At 48.3% G+C, this 18,557-nt stretch overlaps 1 protein-coding gene across 1 annotated transcript in view; it reads right to left on the bottom strand.

The window, feature by feature from the left end:
• The window catches only part of rasa3 (RAS p21 protein activator 3), a 135,152-nt gene that overhangs the window by 32,431 nt on the left and 84,164 nt on the right, over positions 1 to 18,557 (bottom strand). The window contains exons 8-12 of the mRNA XM_085998364.1: positions 6,944 to 7,048; positions 4,508 to 4,661; positions 2,168 to 2,316; positions 1,197 to 1,311; positions 292 to 366 (exon numbers count right to left, since the gene is read on the bottom strand). Coding sequence (XP_085854490.1) covers positions 292 to 366; positions 1,197 to 1,311; positions 2,168 to 2,316; positions 4,508 to 4,661; positions 6,944 to 7,048 — 598 coding nt within the window. The remainder of the gene's footprint in view (positions 1 to 291; positions 367 to 1,196; positions 1,312 to 2,167; positions 2,317 to 4,507; positions 4,662 to 6,943; positions 7,049 to 18,557) is intronic.

Here is an 18,557-nt window from a genome sequence, read left to right as displayed (position 1 = left end):
CCTTCCCTAAAGGACACCAGTGAACCAGTTGGGTTTTTACGACAATCCGACAGCTTCACGGTCACTTTTACTGAAACCAGCTTTTTACTTCCAGAATAATTTTTTTTATAAACTGAATTCAGATTCTCAAAATGCCGGTGTGGGATTTGAACCCACGTTCTCTGGATTATTAGTCCCGGCCTCTCGCGTACTAGTCCAGGAACATAACCACTGCACCACCTGAACTTCAGACACTGAACCTTATTCGACAGAAATCACAGACTGTCGATTACTAATGCCAAAGATTCTCACCATATTAGACTCCAGGTTCTCACCGTCCTTCAGTTTAACAGGGTCAATTTCACAGGGTTTGTGTATTTCACAGATCTGTGAAATAGAAGCCAAAAGATGGTTTAGGAATCAGCTGTCCTAATATCTGTCAATCATCTTACATAATGCAAACAAGTTTTGTACAATCCTTATACAACACACCATTTGGAGGCGTCCCTTTTGCTCAGAAACTATTCGTAAACTCCAACTAAAGCAAGAGTGAAAAGGAAGATCTTGCATTTATATAGCGCCTTTTATGACCTCAGGACATCCCAAAGTGCTTTACAGCCAGTGAAGTACTTTTGAAGTGTAGTCACTGTTGTAATGTAGGAAACGTGGCAGCCAAATGGCCCACAAACAACAATGTTTTATTTTAGTGATGTTGGTTGAGGGATAAATATTGGCCAGGACACGGGGAATAACTCCCCTGCTCTTCTTCGAAATAGTGCCCTGGGATCTTTTACATCCACCCAAGAGGGCAGACGGGACCTCGGTTTAACGTCGTACGCGAAAGACGGCTCCTCCGACATTGCAGCACTCCCTCAGTACTGCCCCTCCGACAGCGCAGCACTCCCTCAGTACTGCACTAGCGTGTCAGCGAGTGTGTGAATGTGTGTGAGAGTGAGTGAGTGTGAGTGTGAGTGAGAGTGTGAGTGTGAGAGTGGGTGTGAGAGTGAGTGTGAGAGTGAGTGTGAGTGTGAGAGTGAGTGTGTGAGTGAGAGTGTGAGTGTGAGAGTGGGTGTGAGAGTGAGTGTGAGAGTGAGTGTGTGTGTGTGAGAGTGAGTGTGTGTGAGTGAGTGTGAGTGAGAGTGAGTGTGTGTGAGTGAGTGTGAGTGTGTGAGTGTGTTTTGGTTTCGAGGTGATTAACCCTGACTATCGCTGCTCACCTCGTCGACAATGGGCTTCAGCGTGACCTGCAGGTAATGCCGCCCCGCCAGCTTCATCGTCTCGTCGATGCACTTGGAGGTCAAGGAGTTCCCTCGGAAGATGGTGTTTGGATCCCTGAAAAGGAACAAATCTGCATCACTAACGGGACGGTGACGCAGTGAGCAAAGCTTTGCAGAAGGAGACGGTGACCGAGAGTCTGATCAGTCCACCGAGAATCTTCCACATCTAACATCTCCTTGCAGACCACAGCTTCAGTCTCACCGCCAACACCGACATGTTCGGCTGATGTTGGCTCCTTGCTCAGCAACAAGCATCAGTTCTTTCCCACCCTACTGGACGGAACACCCCTGATCAGGAGAATGTTCAGGTACAGTGACCAAAGGCTGGGCTAACGGGGTCCATCTAACGTCAGTACTGCCCCACTCTTGATACGAAGCAACAATAACTCGCATTTATATAGCGCCTTTAACGTAGTAAAACATCCCAGGGTGCTTCACAGCAGCGTAATCAGACACAATTTGACACCGAGCCACATGAGGAGATATTAGGACAGGTGACCAAAAGCTTGGTCAAAGTGGTCGGTTTTAAGGAGCGTCTTAAAGGAGGAGAGAGAGGCGGAGAGGTTTAGGGAGGGAATTCCAGAGCTTAGGGCCCCGGCAGCTGAAGGCACGGCCGCCAATGGTGGAGTGATGGAAATCGGGGATGATCAAGAGGCCAGAATTAGAGGCGCGCAGGGAACTCAGGGGGATTGTGGGGCTAGAGGAGGTTACAGAGACCGGGAGGGGTGAGGCCATGGAGGGATTTGAAAACAGGGATGGGAATTTTAAAATCGAGGGCTTGCCAAACCAGGAACCAATGTAGTGGGACAGTGAAGTAAAGAGCGAAACAAGGAGACAGGAAAATCAGTTTGTGTCTTTATTTAAACATAAGCTCCGCTCGGAATCAGTGAGAGGATTTTTTTTCTACTCACAAGGTCCTGTTTATTTCAGCATTCGCAATCGCACTGATGAAGGGAACAATCTTTCCGTAATGCAAGAAGAGTCTGACCAGAGGCACGGCGGCTTCCTGCTTCTCACGGCACACTTCACCCAACACGTGAGCAGAAGACGCAGACACCGGCTGCGGAGAGTAAACGGGGGATGGTGGGGGGGCGGGAGAAAAACAAGGTCATCGTATTTCGTTCACAAGAAACCTGCTGTTCAACTTTCTCCGTCATCACCGGGGGCAGAATGGGAACAGCAAGGCTCTGCTATCTTAAGCAGCGGGTAGTCAAAACTGCCCAACGAATTACCGGCACCCGGCTACCGACCATAGAGCACATATACCAGAAACGCTGTCTACGGAGGTCACGGACCATCATCAAAGACCCTACCCACCCCAGCCACAGTCTGTTCGCCCTCCTGCCATCTGGGAGACGCTACAGATGCATTCGCACCCGAACGACCAGATTTAGGAACAGCTTCTTTCCCAGGGCTGTCATCCTACTGAACTCCACAAATAAACTCTAAAGCCTGCACATCTGCCAATGCACTTTATTATGTTTATGTTAATGTATTACAATGTTGAATGTTTAAATGTCTTAATCTAAATGTACACTCTCGGGAGCCGCAAGCCTACATTTCGTTGTACTGCACTTGTGCACTAACAGTGACAATAAAGTTGATTATTATGATTATTATTAGATGAGGCGCCACAAGGCCAGAATTACTCCGCAGAAGGCGGCCATTCGGCCCGCCGTACCTGTGCTAGCTCTTCAGCAGGGGCTGTTGCCTCTCATACCCTTTCCCTGCCCTTTCCCCCAGTCCTTTCATCTACAATCACCGATCCAATTCCCTTTCGCATTGTGTTATCGTCGTCCCTGGTGGTAAATCGCTTTGGCAGGGAATTTCCTCAGAGTTGCTCCTGTTCCATCACTGCAGCCCCGACTTTTCTGCAAATGCTGATGCATTAACAAAATGGCAACAGGAGAGGGCAGCAACGCGCCGTACAACTGCACAGAAAGACCATGTCACTGGGGCAGAGCGGTCTTGAACTAAAGTGTCACTCCAAAAGGCACTTAACAATCACAAAAGGTGCAATCTACAACAGCAAAATAAGGTCTAATTTCTCAACGTGAAATTGGTCCCGTTTTAAATTCCTGACAGTGAACTGTACAAGAATTAGATAGAATTTACAGCAAGAAACAGGCCATTCGGCCCTCCTGCTCCGTGCCGGTGTTTCTGCTCCGCACGAGCCTCCTCCCACCCCTCTTCATCTCACCCCATCACCACATCCTTCTATTCCTTTCTCCCTCTTATGTTTATCCAGCTTCCCCTTAAAGGCATCTCTGTTAGTCACCTCACCCACTCCCTGTGGTAGCGAGTTCCACATTCTCACCACTCTCTGGGTAAAGAAATTTCTCCTGAATTCCCTATTGGATTTATTAGTGACTATCTTATATTGATGGCCCCTAGTTCTGGTCTCCCCCACAAGTGGAAACATCTTCTCTACGTCTACCCTATCGAACCCTTCATAATCTTTAAGCCCTCTATCGGGTCACCCCCCCTCAGCCTTCTCTTTTCTAGAGAAAAGAGCCCCAGCCTGTTCAATCTTTCCTGATAGTGATAACCTCTCAGTTCTGGTATCATCCTAGTAAATCTTTTTTGCACCTTCTCCAGAGCCTCTATATCCTTTTGAAATACAGAGAACAGAACTGCACACAGTGCTCATTCTCAGAAACACAGCCCCTGACGCAGAATCGGAGGTGGGAATCAGTGGAGTTCCAATCCATGCTCCCGTTAGGTGAGGCTCTGCGCTGGGTAGGGTCAGGGTTAGGGTCAGGGTTAGGGTCAGCATACACTGTATTAGGGTTAGAGTTACAGTTAGCATTAAGGACAGAGTTAGGATCAGGGTTAGGATTAGGAAGTTATTGTCAGGGTGTTAAGGTGAGGGTTAGGATTAGGGTTAAGGAGTTAGGGTTAGGGAATTAGGGTCAGGGTTAAGGTTAGGGTCAGGGTTAGGGTTAGAGATTTAAGGTCAGCGTTGAGGTTAGAGTTAGGGTTAGAGTTAGGGAGTTAAGGTTAGGGAGTTAGGGTTAGGGTTGTGGAGTTAGGGTCAGGGTCAGGGAGTTAGGGTCAAGGTTAGGGTTAGGGAGTTAGGGTCAGGGAGTTAGGGTTAGGGTCACGGTTAGGGAGTTAGAGTTAGAGTTAGAGTTAAGGTTTGCATTTAGGGTTAGAGTTAGGATTAGAGTTAGAGTTAGAGTTAAGGTTAGCATTTAGAGTTAGAGTTAGAGTTAGCATTTAGGGTTAGGGTTAGCATACACCAATCCTACCTCAACATCTGCTGATTTTAATAAAAGGTCTCTCAATGGATCGTAGTATTGAGAAAGGAAAACATGGTCCTCAGTGTAAACAACATTCAGTCGTAAGGAGCCCAAGTCAACAGGTTTAATCGGCTTGCCGTTATCTCTGGGCTGCAGGAAGTACCTGTGATATTTGGGAAACAAAACAGCAAGAAAGGAAATTGTCTACTTTCTTATCACAGATGTCACCATAAAAATACCCAATAAATATTCAAGAACCTTTGTTCGTTAATTTAACCCAATATGGTTTTCTGTAAGATATACGAAGTATGTTCCACACATACGGCGAGTGATAGAAAGCTGTAGAGACCTCGGATATGATGCAGAGGTTGTGAGTTAACTCCCACCATGGTAGATTGGGAAATTGCATTCAATAAATCTGGTGACCTGAGCTGGCAACAGGAAAATGTTACTGGATGAGTAATCCAGGGAATGAGAATTCTTCTTCCAACAATTTAAATTCAGTTTATAAAAAAAATCCGGGAATAAAGAGCTGGTCTCAGTAAAATGACCATGAAACTGTCGGATTGTCATAAAAACCCAACTGGTTCACTAATGTCCTTTAGGGAAGGAAACCTGCCATCTTTACCCGGTCTGGGCCTATATGTGACTCCAGACCCACACCAATGTGGTTGACTCTTAACTGCCCTCAGGGTAACTAGGAATGGGCAATAAATTATGGCCAGGAGAAAATAAAGTGTACACAATGGCCCAGTGGGGCATCTCACGACGTGCCCCGTTAGTGACACTTTCCCCTCACCCTTCAGCTCCAATATAATTTGCCCTGTGTCTCGCTGGCAGTGCGAGCTGATAACGGGGCGGCGAGGGCAGCGGGGCATCTGGGACCTCAGTGAACGACAGGACCAACAGTCTGTCTCCTTAACCCATGGGATTTAAGGATTGAGAAAGAAACAGAGGAACGACGGAGAAGGAAATAGGGTCAATTAGAGTCAAATCAGGTACAGAAAGAGAAATAAAGAGGGAAAGATTGGATTGAGAGAGAAAGAAAAGACAGAAAGGAGAAGTAAGAAAAAAAATTGAATTTTAAAAATCTCTAAGGACAATTTACTACCTGCAGGAGTGAGATTCCACAGTTTCAATTGTTCCCTTTCTGGGCCGGAGAGGTTGATTGGCATTACAGGAACATAAATCTCATTAAAAGGTTCCTGACGCTGTTAATCACCAGCCCTAACTTTCTGCGGCGAGTTTAATGGGTAAATCCAGCAAGTGGTTAAAAATACCGGGGAGGCTGAGGGCGAGATGCCGTTTGTGCGAAGCAAACACCGGAGCGACGTAAATCCACCAGCGCGTTCTGGAGATTCACAACTGATGGCAATTCTTCTCACCCCCTGAACTCGCTGGCTGATTTACGCATTAATAACCGCGTACATCGTTAACACACTGTTACTGTTCCAGCAAGAGTAGGCCCATTGATTTCCCTCTTACTATTTGAGATGTTTTCAAGAATAAATTGACCGATACATTCATTATACACCCACTCAGTTCAACATCAGGCCGTTCAACCGTGGAGGGGGAATGGGAACCCCAATCCTGCCCTCCGCCACCGTACATTCACCCCGTGTACTTTCCCAGCAGGGGCTCCTGGATCGTAATTCCGGAGGGGAAATCCGGTCTGGTTTTGCTCTTCCTCGTACAGGGGTGCGAGGCCCAGTTGCAATGTCTCTACCCTCCCTCCAGCTCAGCTCAGCTAACGCAGCGCTGACTGAGGGTTCAATCTTAGACTCTCCTGCTCTGCGGGACTCATCTCCTCCCAGGACAAACTCGCCGTCTGACTGGGGAAACCCTGTGTGAAATTCTGGCACGGAATGGCCACCCAGACTCACTGTATTTAAACTTCTAGGAACTCCCAGAGTTAACTCACATTATACTGCATCTGCCATGCATCTGCCCAATCACCCAACCTGTCCAAATCATACTGGGGTTTCTCTGCATCCTCCTCACAGCACACACGCCCACCCAGCTTTGTGTCGTCTGCAAACTTGGAGATATCATGGCTGATCCTCTATCTCAATACCATATTCCCGCTCTCTCCCCATACCCCTTGATGCCTTTTGTGTCTAGAAATCTATCTATCTCCTTCTTAAATATATTCAGTGACTTGGCCTCCACAGCCTTCTGTGGTAGAGAATTCCACAGGTTCACCACCCTCGTGACTTCAGTCCGGTTCTGTGCACCACTCCTCCACGCCAACATGACATGGCCTCAAGTCGCCAATCCAGCTGACGCCTCAGTAACCAGCTACCCTTTCACCACATGCAGGCGGCGGTTATCCAGTGTGGTGCCGGCACATTACCTCAACACAGTGGGCCAAACTCAACGTGCTAACTGTTGTTCAATCTGCTTCGTACAGAAAGGTATTGTTAAACTGAGCGAGCCCTCAATTACCATGCTTGGTGAGAGGAAGACTGTTTTAGAATCTTCAACGGGAGGCGGAGTTCTCCAAGAAATTCATCCCCAAACTTTAAGTTACTGGCGTTCCACAGATCAATCCTAGAAAGATAACATTCATTGTCTCAGGAGATGTGAAATACGTCACAAGGTATCACAGAACATACTGTAAACACTGCTGCCAATTATGGGATGTTAGCAGACATTTATATCTTATTATATAAGTCTTATATGTATCTTAAATACAGGGTATGGTGGTGTAGAGATTACATTATTGGACTAATATCTGGAAATAAAAAGCCAAGGTCAGTAAAAGTGACCGTGAATCTGTCGGATTGTCTAAAAACCCAACTGGTTCACTAATGTCCTTTAGGGAAGGAAACCTGCCGTCCTTACCCGGTCTGGGCCTATAGGTGACTCCAGTCCCACACCAACATGATTGACTCTTAACTGCCCTCTGAAGTGGCCGAGCGAGTCACTCAGTTAAGGGCAACAAGGGACGGGCAATAAATACCGGCCTTGCCAGCATAGCATAGCCTCTATTTTGAAAGAGCGTTTTTACACTGGTCCAAACTCATGATCAAGACTCCTTTACACCACGGCACAATTTTTTATATTTTCAGTCTCTCCGTAATCACACAGACAATGTTTTGTGTATTAGATGATTAACTGAGTGAGGGCAAATTTACAGTGAATGTGTGCTCCCAGCACACAGCCTGGGTCAGGCTGGTCAGAGTTGGTTCTAGCTGACTGGCACCAATTCTCCAACCCACGCTCTTTGTACCTCTAGTATGAAGTGAAAGACACAGTAAAACTCTTCAACAAATCAATATTAGCACGGTGGAAAAGCATTCCACAAGTTGTATTCACACAGTAGAAAATCGATATTGTGCCTGTTTCTAAACTGCAGAAGAAATTCAACTTCCAAGAAATAACAGGAAACATTTCAAGATGTGTTGGTCATTAACTAAATTCTAAAAGTGCGATCTTGCAGTGAATGATAAGACCTTAATTTTGTTTTTTAAAACAACATTTCCTGTTAGCACAACAGTATTCAAATGGGATGTTTACGACAGCTCTCTGGGAGAGGAAGTACTAGGAACAAGTCAAATCCCCGGCAAAGTCTGAGAGGAAACCGTGGAATTGGAGAAAAACAGGATAGGACTACACAATAATAGGTAAAACCTCAGAGAGAAAGAACTCACATTTATGTTCCATCTCTCGGGACATTGGAAAATGCTTTACAATCCATGAATGAATTATCAAAGTGCGGTCAGCACGGTTACACGGCAACCAATTTGCAAAGTCCCCCCAAACAGAAACTAAAAATCAAAACGCAGTTCATCTGATTTTTTGTCAGTTTTCGAGGGAGGAATGTTGGCCAAGGCACTAGGAACACTCCCAGATTTCATTAAATAACTTCAGGAACGGGGAGTGGGAAAGGATAGATCCTTGGGGGCACTGCTGCTTTCTGCTTGTATCTCAACCAGCCAGTTCTCTGCTTTCTGCACGTGCCAGTCCTATTTGATTAAAGAGGGTTTATTTCCTCCATTGGCCCACTCTTTTCCTCGCCTCATGTCTGGGTCTGTTGTAGACTCATTGATGGAGATTGGTCGCTGCAATTGGTCAACAACTCCATTATCGTTGGATCGGACGACTACCAGGATGGGGGGAAGGTGAACGAGACAGACCATGGTCTTTACCGTCCAGCAGTTCCTGTGTTCCTTTGCAAGCACTGTTCTCCACATGAGCCACCCAGTCTAATCCCACTCTCCCCCTCACTCCCCGCACCCTTTAATATCCCACCCAGTCTAATCCCACTCTCCCCCTCACTCCCCGAACCCTTCAATGTCCCACCCAGTCTAATCCCACTCTCCCCCTCACGCCCCGTACCCTTTAATATCCCACACAGTCTAATCCCACTCTCCCCCTCACTCCCTGCACCCTTTAATATCCCACACAGTCTAATCCCACTCTCCCCCTCACTCCCCGCACCCTTTAATATCCCACCCAGTCTAATCCCACTCTCCCCCTCACTCCCCGAACCCTTCAATGTCCCACCCAGTCTAATCCCACTCTCCCCCTCACGCCCCGTACCCTTTAATATCCCACACAGTCTAATCCCACTCTCCCCCTCACTCCCCGCACCCTTCAATATCCCACCCAGTCTAATCCCACTCTCCCCCTCACTCCCCGTACCCTTTAATATCCCACACATTCTAATTCCACTCTCCCCCTCACTCCCCATACCCTTTAATATCCCACACAGTCTAATCCCACTCTCCCGCTCACTCCTCGTACCCTTTAATATCACACCCAGTCTAATCCCACTCTCCCCCTCACTCCTCGTACCCTTTAATATCCCACCCAGTCTAATCCCACTCTCCCGCTCACTCCTCGTACCCTTTAATATCACACCCAGTCTAATCCCACACTCCCCCTCACTCCCCGCACCCTTTAATATCCCACCCAGTCTAATCCCACTCTCCCCCTCACTCCCCGCACCCTATAATATCCCACCCAGTCTAATCCCACTCTCCCCCCGTACCCTTTAATATCCCACCCAGTCTAATCCCACACTCCCCCTCACTCCCCGTACCCTTTAATATCCCACCCAGTCTAATCCCACTCTCCCCCTCACTCCCCGCACCCTTTAATATCCCACCCAGTCTAATCCCACTCTCCCCCTCACTCCCCGCACCCTTTAATATCCCACCCAGTCTAATCCCACTCTCCCCCTCACTCCCCGCACCCTTTAATATCCCACCCAGTCTAATCCCACTCTCCCCCTCACTCCCCGCACCCTTTAATATCCCACCCAGTCAAATCCCACTCTCCCGCTCACTCCCCGTACCCTTTAATATCCCACCCAGTCTAATCCCACTCTCCCCCTCACTCCCCGTACCCTTTAATATCCCACCCAGTCTAATCCCACTCTCGCCCTCACTCCCCGTACCCTTTAATATCCCACCCAGTCTAATCCCACTCTCCCCCTCACTCCCCGTACCCTTTAATATCCCACCCAGTCTAATCCCACTCTCCCCCCTCACTCCCCATACCATTTAATATCCCACCCAGTCTAATCCCACTCTCCCCCTCACTCCCCGTACCCTTTAATATCCCACACAGTCTAATCCCACTCTCCCCCTCATTCCCCGTACCCTTTAATATCCCACCCAGTCTAATCCCACTCTCCCCCTCATTCCCCGTACCCTTTAATATCCCACCCAGTCTAATCCCACTCTCCCCCCTCACTCCCCATACCATTTAATATCCCACCCAGTCTAATCCCACTCTCCCCCTCACTCCCCGTACCCTTTAATATCCCACACAGTCTAATCCCACTCTCCCCTTCACTCCCCGTACCCTTTAATATCCTACACAGTCTAATCCCACTCTCCCGCTCACTCCCCGTACCCTTTAATATCCCACCCAGTCTAATCCCACTCTCCCCCTCACTCACCGTAGCATTTAATATCCCACCCAGTCTAATCCCACTCTCCCCCTCACTCCCCGTACCCTTTAATATCCCACCCAGTCTAATCCCACTCTCCCCCTCACTCCCCGCAACCTTTAATATCCTACCCAGTCTAATCCCACTCACCCCTCACTCCCCGCACCCTTTAATATCCCACCCAGTCTAATCCCACTCCCCGCATACTTGAATATCCCACCCAGTCTAATCCCACACTCCCCCTCATTCCCCGCACCCTTTAATATCCCACCCAGTCTAATCCCACACTCCCCCTCACTCCCCGTACCCTTTAATATCCCACCTAGTCTAATCTCACTCTCCCCCTCACTCCCCGCACCCTTTAATATCCCACCCAGTCTAATCCCGCTCTCCCCCTCACTCACTGTACCGTTTAATATCCCACCCAGTCTAATCCCACTCTCCCCCTCACTCCCCGTACCCTTTAATATCCCACCCAGTCTAATCTCACTCTCCCCCTCACTCCCCGCACCCTTTAATATCCCACCCAGTCTAATCCCGCTCTCCCCGTCACTCACCGTACCGTTTAATATCCCACCCAGTCCAATCCCACTCTCCCCCTCACTCCCCGTACCCTTTAATATCCCACCCAGTCTAATCCCACTCTCCCACTCACTCCTCGTACCCTTTAATATCCCACCCAGTCTAATCCCACTCTCCCCCTCACTCCCCGTACTCTTTAATATCCCACCCAGTCTAATCCCGCTCTCCCCCTCACTCACCGTACCGTTTAATATCCCACCCAGTCTAATTCCACTCTCCCCCTCACTCCCCGTACCCTTTAATATCCCACCCAGTCTAATCCCACTCTCCCCCTCACTCCCCGCAACCTTTAATATCCTACCCAGTCTAATCCCACTCACCCCTCACTCCCCGCACCCTTTAATATCCCACCCAGTCTAATCCCACTCACCCCTCACTCCCCGCACCCTTTAATATCCCACCCAGTCTAATCCCACTCTCCCCCTCACTCCCCGTACCCTTTAATATCCCACCCAGTCTAATCCCACTCTCCCCTTCACTCCCCGTACCCTTTAATATCCCACCCAGTCTAATCCCACACTCCCCCTCATTCCCCGCACCCTTTAATATTCCACCCAGTCTAATCCCACACTCCCCCTCACTCCCCGTACCCTTTAATATCCCACCCAGTCTAATCCCACTCTCCCCCTCACTCCCCGTACTCTTTAATATCCCACCCAGTCTAATCCCGCTCTCCCCCTCACTCACCGTACCGTTTAATATCCCACCCAGTCTAATTCCACTCTCCCCCTCACTCCCCGTACCCTTTAATATCCCACCCAGTCTAATCCCACTCTCCCCCTCACTCCCCGCAACCTTTAATATCCTACCCAGTCTAATCCCACTCACCCCTCACTCCCCGCACCCTTTAATATCCCACCCAGTCTAATCCCACACTTCCCCCCACTCACCGTACCATTTAATATCCCACCCTGTCTAATCCCACTCTCCCCCTCACTCCCCGCACCCTTTAATATCCCACCCACTCTAATCCCACACTTCCCCTCACTCACCGTACCCTTTAATATCCCACCCAGTCTAATCCCACTCTCCCCCTCACTCCCCGTACCCTTTAATATCCCACCCAGTCTAATCCCGCTCTCCCCCTCACTCCCCGTACCCTTTAATATCCCACCCAGTCTAATCCCACACTTCCCCTCACTCACCGTACCGTTTAATATCCCACCCAGTCTAATCCCACTCTCCCCCTCACTCCCCACACCCTTTAATATCCCACCCAGTCTAATCCCACTCTCCCCCTCACTCCCCATACCCTTTAAGAACATAAGAACATAAGAAATAGGAGCAAGAGTAGGCCAATCGGCCCCTCGAGCCTGCTCCGCCATTCAATAAGATCATGGCTGATCTGATCCTAACCGTCAATCTACTATCACAGAACTATCTCCTGAATCTAACAGAATTAGACACATGAAATAGGAGCAGGATCAGGCTACACGGCCCCTGGGCCCGCTCCGCTACCCACAGGGCCATGACCGATCCGAACCTAGACTCATGTCCAAATTCCTGCCCGCTCCCCGTAACCCTTAATTCCCTTTACTTCTAGGAAACTGTCTATTTCTGTTTTAAATTTATGTAATGATGTAGCTTCTACAGCTTTTTGGGGCAGCATATTCCATGGACCTACCACCCTCTGAGTGAAGTAGTTCCTCCTCATCTCAGTTTTGAAAGAGCAGCCCCTTATTCTAAGACTATGCCCCCTAGTTCTAGTTTCACCCATCATCGGGAACATCCTCCCCGCATCCACCCGATCCAACCCCTTCACAATCTTATATGTTTCAATAAGATCGCCTCTCATTCTTCTGAACTCCAATGAGTAGAGTCCCAATCTACTCAACCTCTCCTCATATGTCCATCCCCTCATCCCCGGGATTAACCGAGTGAACCTTCTTTGTACTGACTCGAGAGCAAGTATGTCTTTTCTTAAGTATGGACACCAAAACTGTATGCAGTATTCCAGGTGCGGTCTCACCAATACCTTGTACAACTGAAGCAATACCTCCCTATTTTTATATTCTATCCCCCTAGCAATGAAAGCCAACATTCCATTGGCCTTCTTAATCACTTGCTGCACCTGCATACTAACCTTTTGAGTTTCATGCACCAGGACCCCCAGATCCCTTTGTACTTCAGTACTTTCCAGTTTCTTGCCATTAAGATAATAATTTGCTCTACGATTTTTCCTGCCAAAGTGCATAACCTCACACTTTCCAGTATTGTATTCCATCTGCCAAATCTCTGCCCACTTACTTAGCCTGTCTATATCCCCTTGCAGGTTTTTTATGTCCTCCTCACTCACTACTTTCCCTCCCATCTTAGTATCATCTGCAAACTTTGATATGTTACACTCAGTCCCCTCCTCCAAATCGTTAATATAGATTGTAAAGAGTTGGGGACCCAGCACTGACCCCTGCGGAACACCACTAGTTACTGATTGCCAGTCTGAGAATGAACCATTTATCCCAACTCTCTGCCTTCTGTTAGATAGCCAATCCTCTATCCATGCCAGAATATTACCCCCAATCCCGTGATTTTTTATCTTAAGCAATAATCTTTTGTGTGGCACCTTGTCAAATGCCTTTTGGAAGTCTAAATACACTACGTCCATTGGTTCCCCTTTATCCACCCTATATGTTACTTCCTCAAAGAACTCCAGCAAATTTGTCAAACATGACTTCCCCTTCATAAAACCATGCTGACTTTGTCCTATTAAATTATGATTATCCAAATGTCCTGTTACTGTCTCCTTAATAATGGACTCCAACATTTTACCTACCACAGATGTTAGGCTAACCGGTCTATAGTTTCCAGCCTTCTGTCTACTGCCCTTTTTAAATAAGGGTGTTACATTAGCAGTTTTCCAGTTTGCCGGGACCTTTGCTGAGTCCAGGGAGTTTTGGAAAATGATTACCAATGCATCCACAATCCCTACCGCCACTTCCCTCAAGACCCTAGGATGTAAGCCATCAGGTCCAGGTGATTTATCCGCCTTAAGTCCCATTATTTTACCGAGTACCACTTCCTTAGTGATTTTGATCGTGTTTAGCTCCTCCCCCCCTATAGCCCCCTGTTTGTCCATGTTGGGATATTCTTAGTGTCCTCTACTGTAAAGACTGATACAAAATACTCATTCGGTGTTTTTGCCATCTCCATATTTCCCACCATTAATTTCCCGGTCTCATCCTCTAAGGGACCAACATTTACTTTAGCCACCCTTTTTCTTTTTATATAACTATAAAAACTCTTACTATCTGTCTTTATATTTTTTGCAAATTTACTTTCATAATCTATCTTCCCTTTCTTAATCAATCTTTTTGTTATTTTTTGCTGTCTTTTAAAGTTTTCCCAATCCTCTATCCTCCCACTAGATTTGGCTACCTTATATGCCCTTGTTTTTAGTCGAATACTATCCTTAATTTCTTTACTTAGCCACGGATGGCTGTCTTTTCTTTTACACCCTTTTCTTTTCAGTGGAATATATATTTTTTGGAAGTTGTAAAATAACTCCTTAAATGTACACCACTGATCATGTATCGTCTTACCCTTTAATCTATTTTCCCAATCCACTCTACTCAATTCCGCTCTCATACCTTCATAGTCTCCTTTATTCAAGCTTAGCACGCTTGTTTGAGATCCAACCTTCTCACCCTCTAATTGAATATGGAATACAACCATGTTATGGTCACTCATTCCAAGGGGATCCTTCACTAGGACATTTTTAATTAATCCTGTCTCGTTACACAGGACCAGATCTAAGGTTGCTTGTCCCCTGGTCGGTTCAGTTACATACTGCTCAAGAAACCCATCCCTAATACACTCAATGAACTCATCCTCAAGGCAGCCCTGCCCAGTTTGATTTGTCCAATTAATATGATAGTTAAAATCCCCCATAATTATAGATGTTCCCTTATTACAAGCCTCAACTATTTCCTGATTGATACTCCGTCCAACCAAGTTGCAACTGTTCGGAGGCCTATAGACTACGCCCACTAGTGTTTTTTTCCCCTTATTATTCCTTACCTCCACCCAAACTGTTTCATTATCCTGATCTTTTGACCCAATATCATTTCTCTGTGCTACAGTGATTCCTTCCTTTATTAACATAGCCACCCCACCTCCCCTTCCTTCCTGCCTGTCCTTCCTGATCGTTAAATAACCTGGTATGTTTAATTCCCAGGCATTGTCACCTTGCAGCCATGTTTCTGTAATGGCCACAAGATCATACCCATATGTAGTTATTTGTGCCATTAACTCATCTATTTTGTTACGAATGCTACGTGCATTCAGATAGAGAACTTTCAAATATGTTTTGTGACACTTAGTTCCTGCTTTTGCCCTTTTTATTACTTTACCTTTTACTCCATACCTTCTGCCCCTTCCTGACACACTCTGGTTTTTAATTTCCCCACTGCTACCTAAGTCTACGACCTTCTCTGTTGTTATTTTTATTATTTGCTCTCTAGGAACCTCCCCCCCACTAGTTAGTTTAAAGCCCTCTCTACAACCCCAGTTATATGATCCACCAGGACTCTAGTCCCAGCACTGGCCAAGTGAAGCCCGTCCCAACGGAACAGCTCCCTCCTGCCCCAGTACTGCTGCCAGTGTCCCAGGAAGCAAAACCCATTTCTCCCACACCAGTCTTTGAGCCACACATTTATTTCTCTAATTTTATTTGTCCTAGCAAAATTTGCTCGTGGCTCAGGTAATAATCCAGAGATTATTACCCTTGAGGTTCTGTTTTTTAATTTGACCCCTAGCTGCTCATACTCCTTGAACAGAACCGGCTTCCTAGTCCTATCTACGTCGTTTGTACCACTCTACCCCTCACTCCCCGCACCCTTAAATATCCCACCCAGTCTAATCCCGCTCTCGCCCTCACTCCCCGTACCCTTTAATATCCCGCCCAGTCTAATTCCGCTCTCCCCCTCACTCCCCGTACCCTTTAATATCCCACCCAGTCTAATCCCACTCTCCCCCTCACTCCCCACACCCTTTAATATCCCACCCATTCTAATCCCACTCTCCCCCTCACTCCCTGTACCCTTTAATATCCCACTCAGTCTAATCCCACTCTCCCCCTCACTCCCCGCACCCTTTAATATCCCACCGAGTCTAATCCCACTCTTCCCCTCACCCTTTAATATCCCACCCAGTCTAATCCCACTCTCCCCCTCACTCCCCGCACCCTTTAATATCCCACCCAGTCTAATCCCGCTCTCCCCCTCACTCACCGTACCCTTTAATATCCCACCCAGTCTAATCCCGCTCTCCCCCTCACTCACTGTACCGTTTAATATCCCACCCAGTCTAATCCCACTCTCCCCCTCACTCCCCGTACCCTTTAATATCCCACCCAGTCTAATCTCACTCTCCCTCTCACTCCCCGCACCCTTTAATATCCCACCCAGTCTAATCCCGCTCTCCCCCTCACTCACCGTACCGTTTAATATCCCACCCAGTCCAATCCCACTCTCCCCCTCACTCCCCGTACCCTTTAATATCCCACCCAGTCTAATCCCACTCACCCCCTCACTCCCCGTACTCTTTAATATCCCACCCAGTCTAATCCCGCTCTCCCCCTCACTCACCGTACCCTTTAATATCCCACCCAGTCAAATCCCTCTCCCCCTCACTCCCCGTACTCTTTAATATCCCACCCAGTCTAATCCCACTCTCCCACTCACTCCCCATACCCTTTAATATCCCACCCAGTCTAATCCCACTCTCCCCCTCACTCACCGTAGCGTTTAATATCCCACCCAGTCTAATCCCACTCTCCCCCTCACTCCCCGTACCCTTTAATATCCCACCCAGTCTAATCCCACTCTCCCCCTCACTCCCCGCAACCTTTAATATCCTACCCAGTCTAATCCCACTCACCCCTCACTCCCCGCACCCTTTAATATCCCACCCAGTCTAATCCCACTCCCCACACCCTTTAATATCCCACCCAGTCTAATCCCACACGCCCCTCATTCCCCGCACCCTTTAATGTCCCACCCAGTCTAATCCCACACTCCCCCTCACTCCCCGTACCCTTTAATATCCCACCCAGTCTAATCTCACTCTCCCCCTCACCCTTTAATATCCCACCCAGTCTAATCCCGCTCTCCCCCTCACTCACCGTACCGTTTAATATCCCACCCAGTCCAATCCCACTCTCCCCCTCACTCCCCGTACCCTTTAATATCCCACCCAGTCTAATCCCGCTCTCCCCCTCACTCCCCGCACCCTTTAATATCCCACCCAGTCTAATCCCGCTCTCGCCCTCACTCCCCGTACCCTTTAATATCCCACCCAGTCTAATCCCACTCTCCCCCTCACTCCCCGTACCCTTTAATATCCTACCCAGTCTAATCCCACTCTCCCCCTCACTCCCCGTACCCTTTAATATCCCACCCAGTCTAATCCCACTCTCCCCCTCACTCCCCACACCCTTTAATATCCCACTCAGTCTAATCCCACTCTCCCCCTCACTCCCTGTACCCTTTAATATCCCACTCAGTCTAATCCCACTCTCCCCCTCACTCCCCGCACCTTTAATATCCCACCGAGTCTAATCCCACTCTTCCCCTCACCCTTTAATATCCCACCCAGTCTAATCCCACTCTCCCCCTCACTCCCCGCACCCTTTAATATCCCACCCAGTCTAATCCCGCTCTCGCCCTCACTCCCCGTACCCTTTAATATCCCACCCAGTCTAATCCCACTCTCCCCCTCACTCCCCGCACCCTTTAATATCCCACCCAGTCTAATCCCACGCTCCCCCTCACTCCCCGTACCCTTTAATATCCCACCCAGTCTAATCCCACTCTCCCCCTCACTCCCCGCACCCTTTAATATCCCACCCAGTCTAATCCCACGCTCCCCCTCACTCCCCGCACCCTTTAATATCCCACCCAGTCTAATCCCGCTCTCGCCCTCACTCCCCGTACCCTTTAATATCCCACCCAGTCTAATCCCACTCTCCCCCTCACTCCCCGCACCCTTTAATATCACACCCAGTCTAATCCCACTCTCCCCCTCACTCACCGTACCCTTTAATATCCCACCCAGTCTAACCCCGCTCTCCCCCTCACTCACCGTACCGTTTAATATCCCACCCAGTCCAATCCCACTCTCCCCCTCACTCCCCGTACCCTTTAATATCCCACCCAGTCTAATCCCACTCTCCCCCTCACTCACCGTAGCATTTAATATCCCACCCAGTCTAATCCCACTCTCCCCCTCACTCCCCGTACCCTTTAATATCCCACCCAGTCTAATCCCACTCTCCCCCTCACTCCCCGCAACCTTTAATATCCTACCCAGTCTAATCCCACTCACCCCTCACTCCCCGCACCCTTTAATATCCCACCCAATCTAATCCCACTCCCCGCATACTTGAATATCCCACCCAGTCTAATCCCACACTCCCCCTCATTCCCCGCACCCTTTAATATCCCACCCAGTCTAATCCCACACTCCCCCTCACTCCCCGTACCCTTTAATATCCCACCTAGTCTAATCTCACTCTCCCCCTCACTCCCCGCACCCTTTAATATCCCACCCAGTCTAATCCCGCTCTCCCCCTCACTC

Source organism: Somniosus microcephalus, chromosome 10 (assembly GCF_052327205.1).
Source record: "Somniosus microcephalus isolate GS21.2 chromosome 10, FLI_Smic_1.0, whole genome shotgun sequence".
Taxonomy (NCBI): Eukaryota; Metazoa; Chordata; class Chondrichthyes; order Squaliformes; family Somniosidae; genus Somniosus; species Somniosus microcephalus.
The sequence above is the reverse complement of the archived record's forward strand: the minus strand, read 5'-3'. Positions and strand labels throughout refer to the sequence as shown.